Genomic DNA, 17303 nt, shown 5'->3' on the forward strand with positions numbered 1-17303 from the left:
CTGACACACCTATTTTGAACGTCTATTGTCATTGTTTCCTCTCAGCCCTGCTCCCCTCCACCTTTTCATCTCTGTCACCTGCTGCACATCTGTTATGCATACCTGCTGATGGGTGCAATGGGCAACCCCATTTCAAAATGAATGTTTTAGGTAAGACCACCATGAGGTTTTACAGATGTGGTGGTCTGTCTCCCTGTACCTTTGCTCACTCATCTATGTTATCCCAGAAATCCTTATCTCTGTTATGGATTTCACTCAAAGCTGGTACTGGGAACCATGCTCTGCCCTCCCTGAGACAGAAACAGGAACATCTACCAGAAAAAAAACAAGATCAAAGGGACCCTGTACCCTCCCCCTGCCAGGCTGAAGGCAGCAGCTTAAAGGAAGGGGGTGAATGGAGGCAAGTCCCCACTCAGGGTGACAGGTGAACCCTCTCCTTGCCCACCTCATCCCCCTAGGCCACTCTACAACAGGTACGAGGCTCTGGACGTGGAAGGCCAGTCAATGGATGATGTGGATGACAGCCCATCTACACCAGAGATGTCACCAAGGTCAGAAAGGCCAACCCCCTGTATCATGACCACCTCCACAAGGAGGAAATGATGGGTTATAGTTGTAGGAGACTCCATTCTGAGGGGAACCGAGCGTCCAATATGCTGGATGGACCCTCCTCTTAGGGAAGTCTGCTGTCTCCTCGGGGCCCGGGTTAAGGACATGGCTAGGAACATACCTTTATACTGTGCACTAACTTTCTTCTCCTGCAGCACTTGAGCTGAGCTGTTCAGCAGATCTTTCTTGTTGAATATATATGCATCAAATGCAGGAGATGTATTTCTAGCAATTAAATGCAGTAATTTAAGTGAAGTACCGTAATGAGTATACCTGATAGAGAATGAAGATAAAGATAGAAGATATAATGTGCATATTTTTGGTAGCTGATTTTATTCTGAAAATGAGAAAATATATTTATCTGTGTGTTGATTAGTGTGTATTGGGGCAGTAAATCAGTTTGCCATTCCATTGCATTCCATTGAGGTCTTGTGCACTCTGGTTTGTCATTCACACAGATATGGCCCAAGGAGTGGAGGAAGCAGATTCCTTGTTTGTCATCTAAAAGAACAAGCAAGACATGAAAAGAGTGACTTGGTAATATTATTTAACTGGCAAACTCCCACTATTGCCCTTATCAGGTACCTCCGAGTCACTCAGCAGGGTGTTGTACAGGAGACCCCTACAGAAGATGGCCAGAAGGAAGGTCAGTGATAACTGGGGTCAGGACCAAACAGGGATGGAGAAGCATGGTCTCTGCATGGGTGGACCTCACCTCCTGCAAGCTCCTGGGATGAGAATAAGTCCATGAGCCTATTGATTTGGGAGCCAATGATGCCACACCATGACCACAGAAATACTACAGAAGTAATCTGTGAGTGAAAGCTCAAGAGTTTCCATGGCAGAGCTCCAGAGGTTCAGGGCACAATACGGATTTCTATGCTGACAAAGACCTTGCTGCACAGAAGTTCTAGGCTAAATAAAAACTTACACAGAAAAAGAATCATAATAGCAGCGGGAACATGACTACGCTGAACAGTTGCAGAAAACAGAATATCAAGGATCAGTGTTATAAGAAGTGTATTGCCTCATTTGGTTTTCTTCTGTATCCTTTTGTTAGCTTTGAGTTAATTAATTTTCTCCCAAAGAGTACTGAGCATAGCCGGGAGTACCAGAACGAAGTGACGGTGCCAGAGTGCAAGTCACTGGGCGAAAGCACCTGGAAGAAGACTGAAGATGCCTGGAGGCTGATCCATTGCATGTCAGTAAAAGAAGCTATTTAATCCTCCAAGAGATTTGACATATAGAAGAAAGAAGGAGACATCAGGGCAAGAGGCGATTGTAAAAAATTACGTAAATTTCAAAGGGAAAAAAAAGATTGTACAAACCCAGGGAAATTCCCATAAAATGCTTGAATGGTATTTGTTGGAATAACTTGTGTGAGACCTGTCACCAGCCATTTCAGCATGACCAACTGGAGACATCATTTGGCACCCAACCATTCAAGCGTGCCAAAAGCAGTATGCGCCTCTACCCAGAGATACTTGAACAGACTGTTCCCCACCTTCCTATTACTGTCTCAGTAAAGTCATCAGCGCAGCTTGCCCGTATTTGTTCAGCGGTCAGAGGGCTGTTCAGTGCAAAGGTCTTTTTCAGTCTTCTTTCATTCCTCACACTACTTATTGCATCTCTCAAAGCGAAGAATACGGAGCATCCTAAGAAAAGTCCTGCCTCACCTATCCCCTGAAAAAGAAAAAAAAAAAAGGTCAAATAGGTGTAGGTTTTGAGCAAACAAGAGGAGTACATGCCATATCAATATCAACTAAAAAAGCTTAAAAGTCATTGACTCAGTAAGTGTTTCGTCCTTCAGTAAGCAAGTTTATTTTTAGTGGAAGCAAGCTTAGATCACACCAAGTCTTCTGATGGTAGCTGCTTCCACAGAGCTTAAAAGGTTGATTTCAAATATTGACTATTGATTTTTGAATCTCTTTGGCTCATTGCTAAACTGAAATTTAGAATAACTGTCAGACAGAATTAAACCAATCCAAACTCAGGTACAGATATGAGTAAGAAACAAAGCCTGAACTAATGATAACTCCCTGCAGACAAACACCACTGACATCAGTGGGCTTGACATCCCCTTACTGATTCTGACATAAGATTCACATTTGTTCCTTATCTCAGATAGGTCAAATCCACCCTTATTCCATAGTCCTCTCAGTGCTGTGGTATTGAACGTTTTAATCTGGACTGGATTGGGATACTGCAATTGTATCTTACTTATCTCCTTGCTAAAATCTGAGAACCAAATGTCTTCCCCAAACATGCTGCATGAAGACAGAACCACACCTTCTTACAGTGAATTGTAACGGTAATTATAAGAGATAAGTTGACAGAAAAGAATAAAAGCTCTGTTTGAAGAGGGATATTAGTATCAGCCCTCTAGATAAGCTCCCAATCAACTATGTAACTACTTCACCTAGATGATATTTTTTTCAAACAAATACTTTTCTAATTATGTATTACTGAGACAGCTTTAAATAATTTTAAAGGAACTATTTGTTCTTTAATAACTTTCACCATAAAATACGCTTTTTCCTCCTGTTGTGCTGTTTTATTTTACTGTATTCTAAAAGCACACCTAATACTTGAAACAGCTGGAAATTTACAGAATTACCTTCATCTTGATTTACCATTACTACTTATATACAACTGGCCAGAATATTTGCTGGTGTAAACTGAAGCAACGATACCAACTGAATACTTGACTTGAAGCAATACCAACTGAATTGCAGCAATACCAACTGAATACTTGAACCAATCTCTTATATAAATACACATACAGTCCCATTTCTTACTGCATAACACACATAAGTAAGCTGCACACTCTCATTGTCATTATGATTTCTCCCTCAATTTTTTTATAATTTTTATTCTAACTCTTCAGTCTATCACCACATTTTAAACGTATGGTTTTAAATTCAGCTTCCAGCAGTCTGCTAACAAAACCCTAAAATTTCTACTTGCCAACCATGAAAGATACGCAGCAATATTCTGCATTACGTCTTTTCATATTAGCTTCCCTGATGTCGTAAATAAAACAATTTTATGGACATTTGTTTGAAATGCTAAAGAAGAGGATCTGAAAACTTGTATGTTTTATACCAGAGCATTTTTTCTGTTTGTCCTGGTATCTAAGAATTAGGCCCTGTGATGGTTTGCTTACCTTGGATGCATAGATGGCATAAGGATTTTGGGAAGATGACAGCAGGCAAACACTAAACTGTTCCGGAATATCACAAACAGCAGGGATCTTATACTGATCTGGTCCCCGAGTATAGAGGACTCCTTCTGGAGAGTACTTTAATTCCTCCATTGTGTACAGTCCAATGCCTTGAACAAAGGCACCTTCAATCTTTAAATAAGAAAAGACATAGCATTTATGTTCTTATGTTCAGTAAAATGGGTAAAACTTTGGCAAGAACTGTATCACTAGCTGTTAGAAGACCATTTTCTTTCCTGTTTGCCTAATGGGATTCTTCAACATTTTGGGGCTACTGTGATGGGAAAAACTTTCACACTCCTCTCTCATACTAGGCAGAGACAAATGCTTTCATGATGAAGTCATGAGATCTGTGGACCAGCCTGCAATGAATAAAGGTGTTTCCCTGCTGTCAAGTGGGGAAGGCAGGTCAAACAACGGGATAATTTGGAGACTGTAGATCACAAACAGGATGCAGACAGTGGGCATACGTATATACAAGAAGTCCTACAGGTTGACACCATGGGTAAAATTCAAGCTTCACTGACATCTACAAAGCTCTGACACTGACTCAAATAGGGCAAGTCTAAAAGCAAAGGACCTTCTAATATGACCTATGACTTATAACATTATCTAGTAAGAAATTAATGTTTTCTGAATTAATGAGGTAATCTTCACTTCAGATAAGGCTATCGGTGTAACAGAAATAAGACAGCAAGAAATTCCTGGGACATACCTGTCCTATATCCACAGCTGGATTTATGCTGCATCCAATGTCCATAACAATGTCTGTTCTGAGGTTCTGCCAATAAAATTCAAATGCACATTACTGAGAGAGATGCATGGCGTGGAGGCATTAGAACATAATGTGGCTTAGAGTTGGTATTCAGTGGAATAACATGCTAAGATAGAGGCCCCTCCACATAAAAAATTTCCAAGTAATTTCCAATACCCCATTACAAGCAAAATGGGCTTGTCTCAAGTTTAACAGAAGTTTAGCCAGAGACAGCCCTGCCAGATTTTTCCCATTGCACAAGAAAACCCCCACATAAACAAGTACAGATAGAGGACACATGATTAGCAGTCTATGACATTTAGCTGTCTAGATGGTCAAATGCCTGGAAACAGAATATTTAGCTCCCCTGTAATTTGTTTACTGACAAACAGGGAGAGAACAAGCAACAAACATGTCAGATGTCTGCCATAACCCAAGAGGTGAATGCATATGACATTAATACAGATGTGCCAAAAGCTGGTTAACACTGCACAGCTTTCATTCTGCTCCACCTGTAATTTGCATTTACACTGTTGATATATTTACTATCATGTGAAGACAGGTGACTTATTAGTGTAAAACCTCAACGGTTGTTGGAGCATCCAGCAATACAAACAAACCTCATTCACACTGTTTACAAAACTTCCATGACACTCAGTTATTACCTTGTGATCTCCTGTTAGACAGTTAATTTCAACCTCTGAACAAGCAGCTCCATAAAGAAAATATGTGAATGGGTGTCCTTCCCCTTTCTCCCAATCCATGTTTTCATTGTAACCTCTGATGGAAGAGACAAGTCCACAAGAAGAAAATTAATGAATGTTTGCATCATAACAGAGCAGATAAGCACATGAAAGCTGAAACTACTTCAAGTTAAATCTTCAATAACCGGTAGGACCCCAGCAGTTAAGTTCCCTGAAATCCTACAGAGCACTAGTACTTTAGCTTTGATGGATCTGGTGTTTATATAAAATTTAGCAGACAAGCAGCCTATTTCAGTTCAGGAAAGTCTATAACCAGCACAGTCTCAGAAATATACTAATAAAGACATGGTAATCAAGTACAGAATACAAATTTAAGATACTGGTTGCTGGGGTAATAGCACATAAGGAAATTCAGAAAAAGGGAGGAAAACTGGTCAGGACCTATGAAAGAGTCATTTACAAGAGATAAATGGAAGAGGTAAAATTACAGAAACTGCCTACAGAATGAATGAAAGGGTTAAAATAGGAATATTGAAATAAAGGTGTAATTATTTAGAAGGGCGTGGGACTAACTGAGGAGACTATAGTAGTCAGGACTGATGGGGTAAATTCAACTGATGCAAGAGGACAGCGAAATGCGGTATCTCCCAACCACACGAGCTATGTGACCAAGGCATGTTTTCTGACCATATGTGACAGAAATATCTTTGTTGGGCATATTTAAAATTATACCCCATAAAACAATTATAGTATAATTCATAGCATTGAACCATGCACTGAGAAAGGGATACACAAAATCCACATATTCAACTTCTCACATCCCATCTACCTCAGCTGGCTTTGAGATTTTTGATTATGGAGAATATGACTGGATAAGAACTAGATCAATACAGGATTTGACGCTTAGGGATCCGCAGATGGTTTTGGACAGCATTACATGTCAATAACAAAGTATGACTATTATTCATTTGGAGATATGAACTTTCCTAAAGGGCTGCATAAGCAGAAAACATACTTGAACTGACTTAACAGCAGGAAGGGACATTTTATTTGGGCTTTTCTTGGTGTTTTAAGTAAGCAGGGGTTTGCGAAGTGCCACTTCAACTTACTCCAGACTGCCTGAATACCTGAAATGTTGCTATTGATAAGTAGGTAAACACAGGTGGAGGGAGAGAAAATACAAGCCACAGCAGGCTAAGAAAGAATCTTGGCTTAGAGTCCCACCTAAGTTATAGCACAGAAATTTTTCCTTTCTGGTTCTTTATAAACACTGTAAAAGAGCAGTGGGAATTGTGTTTAAGATTACTGTGTCCTACATTAGCATGTTGTTTTGAATAAATCCATATCTAAGAGTATATATGGTGGGAATTTTATGAGGCTTGAGAAGGAAAGAGGTCAAAACAGTGACTCCAAAACTAGGGTCACTGGGTAACCCCACTTCTCATGTGAGCACTAATTCCTGCCCTAGCTTTCAGTTAGTGCTGAATCATGTCATTCAATACCTGAATTAGTTTTTTTAAAAATAAATTACCATGAGCTTTCTCTTAAACTCAACCAGACATTTTAAATTCTCCTTCCTCTAAAGAGAAATAACGTTAAGGTTCAGATCTAGAATAAAATGGGCCTAATTTTCTGCAAGTGCACCTGGTTGCTAATTACAGGTGTGTGCTGGGTAAATACTCTAATGCTGCCACTTGTTCTTCCTGTCATGCAACTCGGTGTGATCACGTTTGTCTATAAAAGTGTAAATAATCTGTAGTACAACAATATTTATAACTTATAGCAATACAGCCTCCAGTAAATAAACTATACCCCACTTTGCACACATACTGCTATGGGCAGCAGTCACTTTCTTGATGCTTTCTGGTTTGCTAATGGCCGAACCATGGAGCAAAGATCAGACGAAATATTCTTTTGATACTTTTGAGAGTCCACATAGGGCTAGGCATAAATTAGCAAAACTTTATACTCCAACCCTCCATATATCTAAGAATTACATAAAACATTAGCTGAGCCATTAGAAAGAACTGTTGGACAGGATGTTCTGTTCATGGCATCGGTTATCATAAGAAATTAGTCCTGGTCTAACCTATGCATTTTTAAGGAACAAAAACATATTACCTGAAGTAGCCAGTAGCTGAAAGACTCACACTCTGTTCAAAAGCTTCTTTAATCTGTAAAATATAGCAGTGTTTGTGGTAAACCAAAGGAGGAGTCAGGAAGGAACACAGCGTATATACATTTACTTATTTACATATATATACTTACTTACCTATATTTACTTAAAACCCAAACTGTAATAAGTTGTAAAGAAAGGAAGACTAGCTGAGTTAAGCGTGTTTAGCTGCACATGGTACCTAATCCTGCAGAATTAAATCTCCTTTGGACAAGCGATCTGTGTTCTTTTGGCAATACAATAAGGAATAGACCTGTCAACAGTGGTGTTCTTGAAGAATCTTTATTACTGGTAATGCCATAGTCAGAAAGGGCCCTACTCAATTTTTCTGCTCAAGTTTGATAGAAATGCGTCCTTCTTTGTCAACTGAACAGATTTGGTTGATGTCACTGACATAAGAGATCTGCATGACCTATTTGCACAAAAATGACAGCTGAATAAAGAAATGCTCTTTGCAGTGTTCTTCTGCCAGTGATAAAAATGACAGCATGAGTCCCAGATCTATTCCCTTTCAGTGATTCTCTCATTAGATCTACTCAGTTTACAAGTCAAGAAGTTGTTGGGTTTTTTTTATTAACTGTAATTTACTGACTTTGCAAGATGTAAAATTACTTCTCTGCATATATTAACACTCTTTCTTAGGTCAGCCATTTCTGCTAATATTTTGGGTGTATGAATTACCCAAATTAATTTGGAATCTATTACAGGAGATTATCTTTGCATACATAGCTGCCAGTTATCAAGCTACCACATGTATTCCAACATTATTTGCTATTGCTAGGAATTACTACTGCCAAGAAATTGTTTACATTTTTGCAGTTAATTATAGTATTTAATCACTTAAGAAGACGTGTACACCCTAGTGTACTGGATCTATAAACGTGTCAAGGCAGGGACTGTCCTTTTCATTAGGCTGTAGATAAAAAGCAATACTGGATAAGAAGATATAATACAAAGTTTTTCTTTTAACACCTCAATACATACGGTTAGATTCTCAGCCATATCTTGATAAAAAGAGTTGCTATTATAGCAGAAAGCTTTTAGCTAAGAATATTTGATTTCTAGTCCTAAAATTCTATACCAGTTTCAAGTGGGCATCAGACAGAGGCCATTTCTATAAATAGCGTTAGACCTACTTCTGTACTACTCTATTGCAAATGTAACTAATATTATAACTAATTACATATTAGAGCAATGGGAGCAAGGATTCCTGCTACCCTTTTGTGCAGTTCTGTAATATACTGCATATGGGAGAGAGATGGAAGGAAGAGGTTGAGAAGGCTTCTCTTTATTGATTTGGTAAGAATAAAGAACAGCCACGTAAGAAAACTGACACTGTACATGTATACCCTGACAACCTTTTGGCAACAGCTTGTCTGAGGGTAAGCTGGGGTGAGTCATGTTATTGCACAAGCTGATATTTTTTGTACATTAGGAACTTCTGTGCCTCCAAATGTGACTTCACAGGTAGCTTCCCCTCCTTTCCAACTAGATATGATCTGGGGATTGTTTCCCACATATCTAAATGAAGCACCTACACTCCATCTTTTTGTGAAGTAACCCATTTCTACAGTTTTTAACTTTAGGATTATTAGGCTGAGCAGACTGATAGACAACAAAACATATATCACAGTTTCTGCAAGCACACAAACACATTTAGTGGGATTCACATGTCTTACCCAGTCACTCCAGGTCCCTTCTGGGTTCTTGTTGATGATAGGCTGCAGGCGTTTCAGAAGAGTTTGGCAAGCATCCTGGTGAGAAGTCAGAAGAACATAACACAAAATTAACAGAGATACATTTGGTACTATACAAGATATGTTCTAGTTAGTACTTAATTAGTATATGCTTTACTGTCATCTTCGTTTGAAAAAGTATGATAGGAGGTGGCATTTTAACTGCATAGACACAAACTTTATAAAGGGTTAAGTTACAAGGGCTGGAATCTGCATGAATCAGTAGATTTAGAACAGGAACAGGGTACAAGATTTGTATAGGACTAGTTAGTTTGTTAGATTAAACAAAGGTTTTGTCAAACATAAGGCTTTTGGGGAAAGCTCAGATCATATTCTGAAAACTCATAAGCACCATTACTAAGAAACTGTCAACAATTCCTGTTTCTTCTTGGCAATCTCCAGTGGTATTACTGGTAAATCTCAAGGTTGATTCCTATGGGATCACTAACACTTAAAGTTTGGCAGGCATTAAATACCACAAGGGATAGGGGGGGTTTGTTAAACTAAATACTACTCTTTACCTTCACAGCCATGCCATTGACATCTGTCCCTGCAGATCCTGCTGAGGCACATGCATTGGGAATAGTTGTTGTGCTCGTTTCACAGAAGTGAATACATGACATGGGGATGTTCAATTCCCGACTAGCAACCTGTTTCAGGAAGAACAACATATTCTTCTCTGTTTTAGAAACACTCCAATAGTTCTCTAGCACTTGCTAGAAGTCAGTGATACCAGGAAATAAGAAGTTTTAGCAAGCTCTCTTACAACCTCCAGCTGAAATCATTCTGCCCAGTTTGTCAGTACAAAGAAACAGAAAAGGGCAGTGGTTTAGCTGTACTCAGACTCTGGACTGAGACTCTGGAGTCCAACATTCAGTTCCTGATTTTGATGCTTATGTCCTGTATGACAGGGCAAATTATGCTGGCCCAGATCCCAAGCTTTCATTGACTTGATGAATATCTTTACAGATCTGTCTCTCAACTGAACAAATATGGTAATAATAATAATATTCCCTGGACTGTAAACTAATCTGAATACTGACAGTCTTTTTTTTTTACTGTGGGTTTTATGGGATCAGCCCTCCAAAAAATCTTACTTCCAATAAGCCTCTTCACATACCATCGGAAGAATAAAAACCAAACAATCTGGTTTTATTTCCTGCTGACTCCTAATGAAGGTATCTTTGCTTTCTGACACCACCAATGCAAAGAAGCAGTGGCTATGCTGATTAAGAAACTGCCCTACTGGTACACTAACTAACCAAGAAGAAAACCTTCACGGTGTTCATCTGCATGAGAGGTAAAGCACAAGGTAATATTTGTCTGGATCATTTGTTACCTGGATCATCTTTGTATGAATACCCTGCCCCATTTCAATTCCACCATGTGTCAGAAGCACAGACCCATCAGTATAAATATGAACCAGAGCAGCAGCCTAAAAAAGAAAACCAAAATCAAGATTAGACCAGTGAGAAATGTGTTGTATATGGTGATGAACTGATGAATCAAAAAAGACAAAGTTTTGAAGTATATTTCAATCTGTTTAATGCTTTTGAACAGAAAGCAAAATTTGGAATGCTAGTCCCTGCTCTTCCTCTATAATGAACTTTAACAGAAAAAGATACAAATCCTTGGAGATCCGCCTTTTCTGTTGCTAGATCCTGAAATAAATCTACACCTGGCAACAGTTCCAAAAGAAGCTGGAGGACGTCCCTCACTAGTGGCTGTGCATGCAAATTGCTGCAAGTTCCATTTTCTCTCTCACTGACGTTTGAGAACCTTTGGACACAGGTTTTTCAACAGCACAGGTTGGGCAGGCTGTCAGCATCAGACAGCAGTAAGGTTCTGAATGAGATTTTCCTCCTGGACTCAGCTGTAAGTAGCACTGTAGACTACGAAGGTCCTGCGACTTAAGTCTTGAACAGACAGACAGTTTGATATGATACAAGCCAGTCATTAATTTTCAATTGATAGAATGCTGTCTATTCCAGAAGCACTGGACACCTAGATTAAAAAAATACAAAGACTAAAAATACTACTGCCCTTCTCTACTTAAATTTAAGTCTTTGATGACATCAAAGGGTTAAGTCTTTAAGAACAGCATCCCATAGTACCCCCATGGTCAGAAAGAGTAAGCTCAGAGCTGTTTCTAGAATGGATAACTTATCCAATGAACACTTTGCCATCAGTCCTCAAAACTTTTCATGGAAGTGTTCAACTCATCTATACCAATGCCACTTCACAAAAGATGGGACTGGCCTTTAAGTAGGCAGAGTCCAAGCTGCTCGGGTCCTGAAAACCAAACAAATTTATCTCAGCTTGAAGAGAGCTAGAAGCTAGTATAGCCTTCAGTGAACAACCACTAGGAGGATGATAGTTTTTCAGAAGTTGAAAGATAACATATTTGTTTTGTATCCTAAGGCAGGGTAACTATCTTAAGGTAGAGTAACTGCAATCTTCTACAGATACAAAGCTTACATCACTTATTCTTTAAAGAAACTAACCTGAGAAAGGTAACGTGTGCCTAGTCCAAACGGAAACTTCATTGGTACAATGGCAATCCCTTTTTTCTTCCAGTAATTTTGTTTGTTAAATTCATTGACAGCTGTTTTCCTACAGTAGTATGCAGATTTCTCCATACATTCATTCCAACACCGTATTAAGTTTCGTGGATCAAGCTTTTGTTTGAAGTGTGTCTGATCATTCTCCTTATACATATTTATTTCCCTAATCTGAAATAGTAAAATTAGCAGCTGTCACACAAACCTGTTAAAGGCAGACTGACCATTTGGGGGGACTAGTAGACAACAAGAAGATTACCATATGTTTTTTGAATGATTACCAGTTTGGTTCAGTTTGTAAGAGTATGCTATTCATTCAACAACCAGTCATCAATTAAAAAAAAATACTAATTTTAGCACAAAGTATGTTTAACTTAGAAAAGATGCATTCAAAGAGTTGAGCTAATCTAAAGGGGTTTAACTTTCCAGTTGCATAGACTTCATTTTGGGAGACAAGATGCCTTCATTTTATTACCTTTTCTGGTGATAAACCAGTTTTATCTGCAACTCCGGTTATCCAAGTTTCTGTCACCAGTGCTGACTGGGGAAAGCCAAATCCTCGGAACGCTGTGTTTGATGGCAAGTTTGTTTTGCAGGCATAAGCCCAGCATCTCAAGTTGGGAATCTTGTATGCATTGTCCATTTTTAATAAGGATACTTCTGCTACCTGAGGCAGAGGACAAACAGGTCTAGTTAAATGCCAGAACAGTGCTTCTTTCAAATTCACATTTAAATCTTTCTCATCTCATAGAACGACCTTAACTTGAGACAATTATCTTTAAAACTGGGTTTCTGTCAATCACTGGTAGCAAGAATACTCTTATGCACGCATACAGATTTTATTCATACATTTCTCATGCAGCATATTAGTTTTCAGTTCTTTTTTGATCTTCACAGAACCAACTGATGTTACTAGCAGTTGAGTGCTGGTTAGTAGTTAAGGATGTAACAGATACTTCATTTTACAATTGATTTTGCTCCTACTTTGATATCGAAAGCCACACAGAACTAAAAATAGGCAGATTAGATTTAAAGCAATAGGAACTATGAAAGTAACTGATGAAAGCATTCTGAATTATCACATCCCATGGAAATTCACAGTTAAGGTTTAGTTCCACTAAAAAGCGTATGTACTGCAGTCTACAGTGTCTTCTGGTTCTTATGTTTTTCTTTTAAAGATTTCACATGACAAACACAAAAACACAATATAAGGAAAGTGACGTACTAGAGACCTCAAATTAGGCTCTAGGAGCTGGTATAAAAATAAATAAATAAGTTAAAAAAGGTTTTGATGCCTCATGAAGAGGCCACTGTCTCTCTTCAATGTTAAGTAGATTTCTCAGAACGGCAAATTTAAGCCTATATTCCTACTGTTCCTACTGAGCTTTAAATAATAAACTTTAAAACATTTCTGCATAGAAACAACAGAAGATAGTTCTGCTATAATAACTGTGCATATGAATAATGTCATATAATGCTACCTTTTCACTTAGGAAATATAGGTTGAAATGTTATTTGCAGAATGAAAATAAAAAGGGTTGTTTTGTTTTTTTTTTTATTATGAACACAACTTTTATGGACTTCAGAGAAAGTATGTGTATGAAGCCAATCAGTCTTAAGAGGATTATTGATAAATCAGAGTGAATACAATATATCATTATAATACAACCCTTAGCAATGCCAAAGTTTCTTCCCAGAAATGTCTGTTCTAATCTTGATGCAATCATCGAGAGTTAAAAAAATATTATTAATTGTTGACTGAACAATAAGTAAGTTAAGCATAGATTACTGGTATTCAACTCCCATGCTAGATAGTCTTTATTATGGTGACATCAAGCATCTTGCCTCTTTCTGGGGCTAGGCTCCCATAGAATAAGGTCCTCTCTAAAGAAAGAATAAGTCACAAAATATGGTCTTGGGAACATACAGGTAAGTCACACTGGACCAGAAAAAACCTGGACTCTAAGTTCAGTAAAACTTAAAATTTTATTTCCAATAAGCCTATTTCTCCTTTAAAAACTGTTAGATTATTAATGCTACACTAATAGAATCAAATGGAATCACACAGCTAGACCACTGGTTATTGAGCTAATTAATTACAGAGTGAGGTTAGAGACTTAGGCTGTTATCACATATGCTATTCCAGCTGCAGCTGATGTGGGTGGAAAGGTTACTCAGTTGCTTATAACTGCCTCCAATTCTAGGCCCACCAGCTTCACTGTATCATTGCAGAACTTCATCTTAAGATGGTTCTGACATGTGATCTGCATTGATGTACATGCTTTTAATCATGGATGTTTTTCTAACCCAGGTTAGGCAGCAACAGCATAGGTAGTTGAACTAACAGATTTCAGAGTGCAGAAAATACCCATAGGTGGGGCAATGACAAGCAGGTAAGGTGTAGTAACCTCAACAAACATTTCAGTTACAGCTAGAATAGCCTATGCAAACACAAATAGTCAGTGACTGATGTTAAAGCAAGCAAAATTTTATACTTTGCAGACCTATAAGGGAGAAACTGAGGTATACAGCACAATAAATGCAGACCCAGTACAGAAATGCACAGAGATAGTAACAGGACAATGATGGCTATGAATTTTCTGAAAGCTAAGAAAGGTCTTCCCAGCCTTGTAGACATAAAGCTTTAGGCAGGCACAGATGCAGGTATTATGTATTTTAAAAGAAACACATTGTTAGTTGACATGTTTATAATGGGAAAATAAGCCTGACAAACCATTCATGAAGTGAATGCATAGGAAAATATCAAAAAGTAGAGTAGTGCTTTACTGAACTGAATAAGGAAAGTTTAAACTACTAGGTGTAGGTTTTCCAACAACCCACAGTCCTTACATCAAAAGGCTATATGATTAATGATACATGTGCAAGGAAATTTGGCTTTCACCATTTTCCAGCTTGTGATTCCTTCATGTTGTAAGATTTGTCAGCTTACAAAATCCTTACTAGGACAGATTCATCAGGAGTGCATCCTCCATTAATGTAATATTTGGCATCCACAGCTCTGATCCTACCATCATTCATGAAGCCAACCTAGAAGAATCAACAATAACCTGTTTAGATTTTAGCATTCATTAATTTCTTCAGTGCTTGTATATATTGAAAATGAATGTAACTGACACAATTAGGGTCATACTGCACTATTAATTTCTGAGCAGCATTCACTGAAACTATAGAAGGGCAAGAGAGAAAGAAAGTATGTTCCTAAGATATTGGCTTTCCTACCTAGCATCTGTGATCTGTATAGGTACAGCATGTAACAAGCAACATCAGCCCATTGGGAAAGGAAGAAGCCGGGAAGCCCACTGGCTTCCTGTGTATTGCTTGAGATGGCCGATAAGTGTGTCACCTAGGAATGTTCACTGTAGACAAAGACAAATCCCACTCTAACTGTAAGAATAGGGTCTGGCAGATGGAGTGTGACATTTGTTTTTCTTAATGAAGAAATGTGATCTTTATCTCAACATCTCTCTTTTCACCTGTTGTCACTGATAGTTCCTGAATTCTCAACATGAGCTACAGCTCATTTTCAACTTCAGGGAAGCATCTTATAAAACCTCTCTTACTTTACCTATGTAGTAGAGACGGAAAAGGCGGCAGAAATTCTCCTAAGGAATCGTTATGACTGATGACAGTGCATGTGCAGGAAGAGATTAATTTCCTCCATAGAGTGAGTTTTCCTGTATGACACTGCTTCTGTGAAAAACTAGCTGCTGCTTTGTGTGAACCTAACAGTATGGATAGTTTAAAATAAACCTCTGCAGAAGAAGTCTGAGCTAGAAATAAAGACAGAAAAGCTATAAAAGTGAAAGGATACAAAGGGACTAGAAAACAAAACAAAACAAAACCCTGCAGAGATAGAGGCAGAAGCAGAGAAAAGGCTGTACAGCAACGTTATCTCTTGGTTTCCTGGCTAGTAGTTTTGTTTAAAAATTGAACTGATTATACTAATTTTCATTAATAGAACAAATATTAACCAGTAACACTGAAATACTTATTCACAGAATATAGGCAGGTATTTTCTCAACAAATTCTTGTGGCACTCACTTTATATTTACCAATGAAAGGATGACGGCCACCAGTGATTAACATATCATCCCCTCGGCTCAGAATAAGACGGACTGCTCTGCTGGTTCTAAATGAACAAAAGAAAAGTCAAATTTCAGTCAAAAAACCAAGATGGCTATTCATCATGTATCCAGATCTAGCCATGCACATAAACATATAAACTTAACTTTAACAGGCTTAAATATATGCTTAAAGTTATGTCCACGGTTCATATTTTTTGCATACAATCATGTCAGAATTTTCATTTCATCTCTTGAAAGCCAATGAGATAACTCAGTGCAAGCTTATGAAGAAATTGTTATTTCACTGTTAAGACTGATCTGTGTTAAATGAGTTAAGAGCAGCTAGCATTCAACCTTAAGCAAGAAATAGTTGTCTCTTAGCCATTCAGAATTGTACTGAAATAGAGTGCCTTGGAATAAATCCAAAACACAGATAATACTTTTGAAAATAGTTACATTTGAAAAAAATAGACATAAGATGTAAAACGAAGTCCTAACAGTAGAACAAGATTGTTTAAACTATAAAAAAAGATGATTTTTAGCATGGTCTGGTTAATCCTAAACACAGACAACACGGCCAAATATAATCAAAAGCAGTTTGTACAACAGTGACAGTAGTAACAACAGAGAGGCATTGAGCTAACCACTCAGATGACAAGATCATTTTGGCTAGGACAGGATGTAGCCTGATGCGCATTCTTCAGCAAATCAGTTATACTTATGAAAGAGGTTACTATCCCCTGACAGCTAATTGCCAATACTGTCCCGCCAAATTTGGAGGGTGGGGGATGGAACTTTATGTGTTAAGGTTCCTAAACTAATTCAAGTAGTATTAGCAAAATAATAATATCTAATAGATTTAAGCTAATTTTGTTTGAAAGATGTTGTGGACTGAACTAGAACTACTTGTTCTTAAAACCAGTTCTGTGCTGTGCCAGTGAAGTTCACTGGTTAATGTCATGTTTTGAACGTACATGCAAAGCCTCAGTAGTTAGGGACTGGTCCTTTTGAAATGCTCAGTCATTTCAAGAACATGTCTAGCCTATACCAATTCCTTCAAGTCCCATTAATTTAGTTGAGGCTAGAGCTGCTCAACGTAAGCAGTCTAACGAAACAAAATAAAGGAATGCACTGAACCGTTTTACAAAATGTGAACAGTCAGGATTTTATGACTTTTTGGCTAGCAATTTGGGAAAGGAGAAAGCATTTTAGCCAAAACGCAAAACTTGTTCACCCCATTTTCTCTTCATATCCCTGTACACACATACCACACTTACTTGTTCGCTGCCACTGCAGCAACTGATGCCAGTAAGCCAGCTTTCAGGAGTTTCCCACCAAAAGCTCCACCAACTCGTTTAACATGGCACATGATTCTGTTGGCTGGAACGCCTAAACTTGCAGCTACCATCTCCTGTAAGACCAGTTTCAATCTTTTATGTGAACTCAAACTGAGCC

The 17303-nt window shown here is 38.2% G+C and overlaps 1 protein-coding gene across 2 annotated transcripts in view; it reads right to left on the reverse strand.

Moving 5' to 3' along the window:
- Positions 1 to 1059: 1059 nt before the first annotated feature.
- Positions 1060 to 17303, reverse strand: part of AOX1 (aldehyde oxidase 1) — a 42856-nt gene continuing 26612 nt past the window's right edge. Inside the window, exons 22-35 of one of the 2 annotated variants that reach the window (XM_086466118.1) lie at positions 17126 to 17259; positions 15826 to 15913; positions 14725 to 14811; positions 12239 to 12430; positions 11707 to 11934; positions 10542 to 10637; positions 9724 to 9852; positions 9146 to 9220; positions 7412 to 7464; positions 5252 to 5366; positions 4548 to 4613; positions 3776 to 3964; positions 2125 to 2292; positions 1060 to 1110 (exon numbers count right to left, since the gene is read on the reverse strand). In XM_086466118.1, coding sequence (XP_086322244.1) covers positions 1060 to 1110; positions 2125 to 2292; positions 3776 to 3964; positions 4548 to 4613; positions 5252 to 5366; positions 7412 to 7464; positions 9146 to 9220; positions 9724 to 9852; positions 10542 to 10637; positions 11707 to 11934; positions 12239 to 12430; positions 14725 to 14811; positions 15826 to 15913; positions 17126 to 17259 — 1671 coding nt within the window. Of the gene's footprint in view, positions 1111 to 2059; positions 2293 to 3775; positions 3965 to 4547; positions 4614 to 5251; positions 5367 to 7411; positions 7465 to 9145; positions 9221 to 9723; positions 9853 to 10541; positions 10638 to 11706; positions 11935 to 12238; positions 12431 to 14724; positions 14812 to 15825; positions 15914 to 17125; positions 17260 to 17303 lie in introns of those variants that run through there. The other variant, XM_086466117.1, reaches the window with a different exon arrangement.

This window comes from Leptosomus discolor, chromosome 5, assembly GCF_034619465.1.
Source record: "Leptosomus discolor isolate bLepDis1 chromosome 5, bLepDis1.hap2, whole genome shotgun sequence".
Taxonomy (NCBI): Eukaryota; Metazoa; Chordata; class Aves; order Leptosomiformes; family Leptosomidae; genus Leptosomus; species Leptosomus discolor.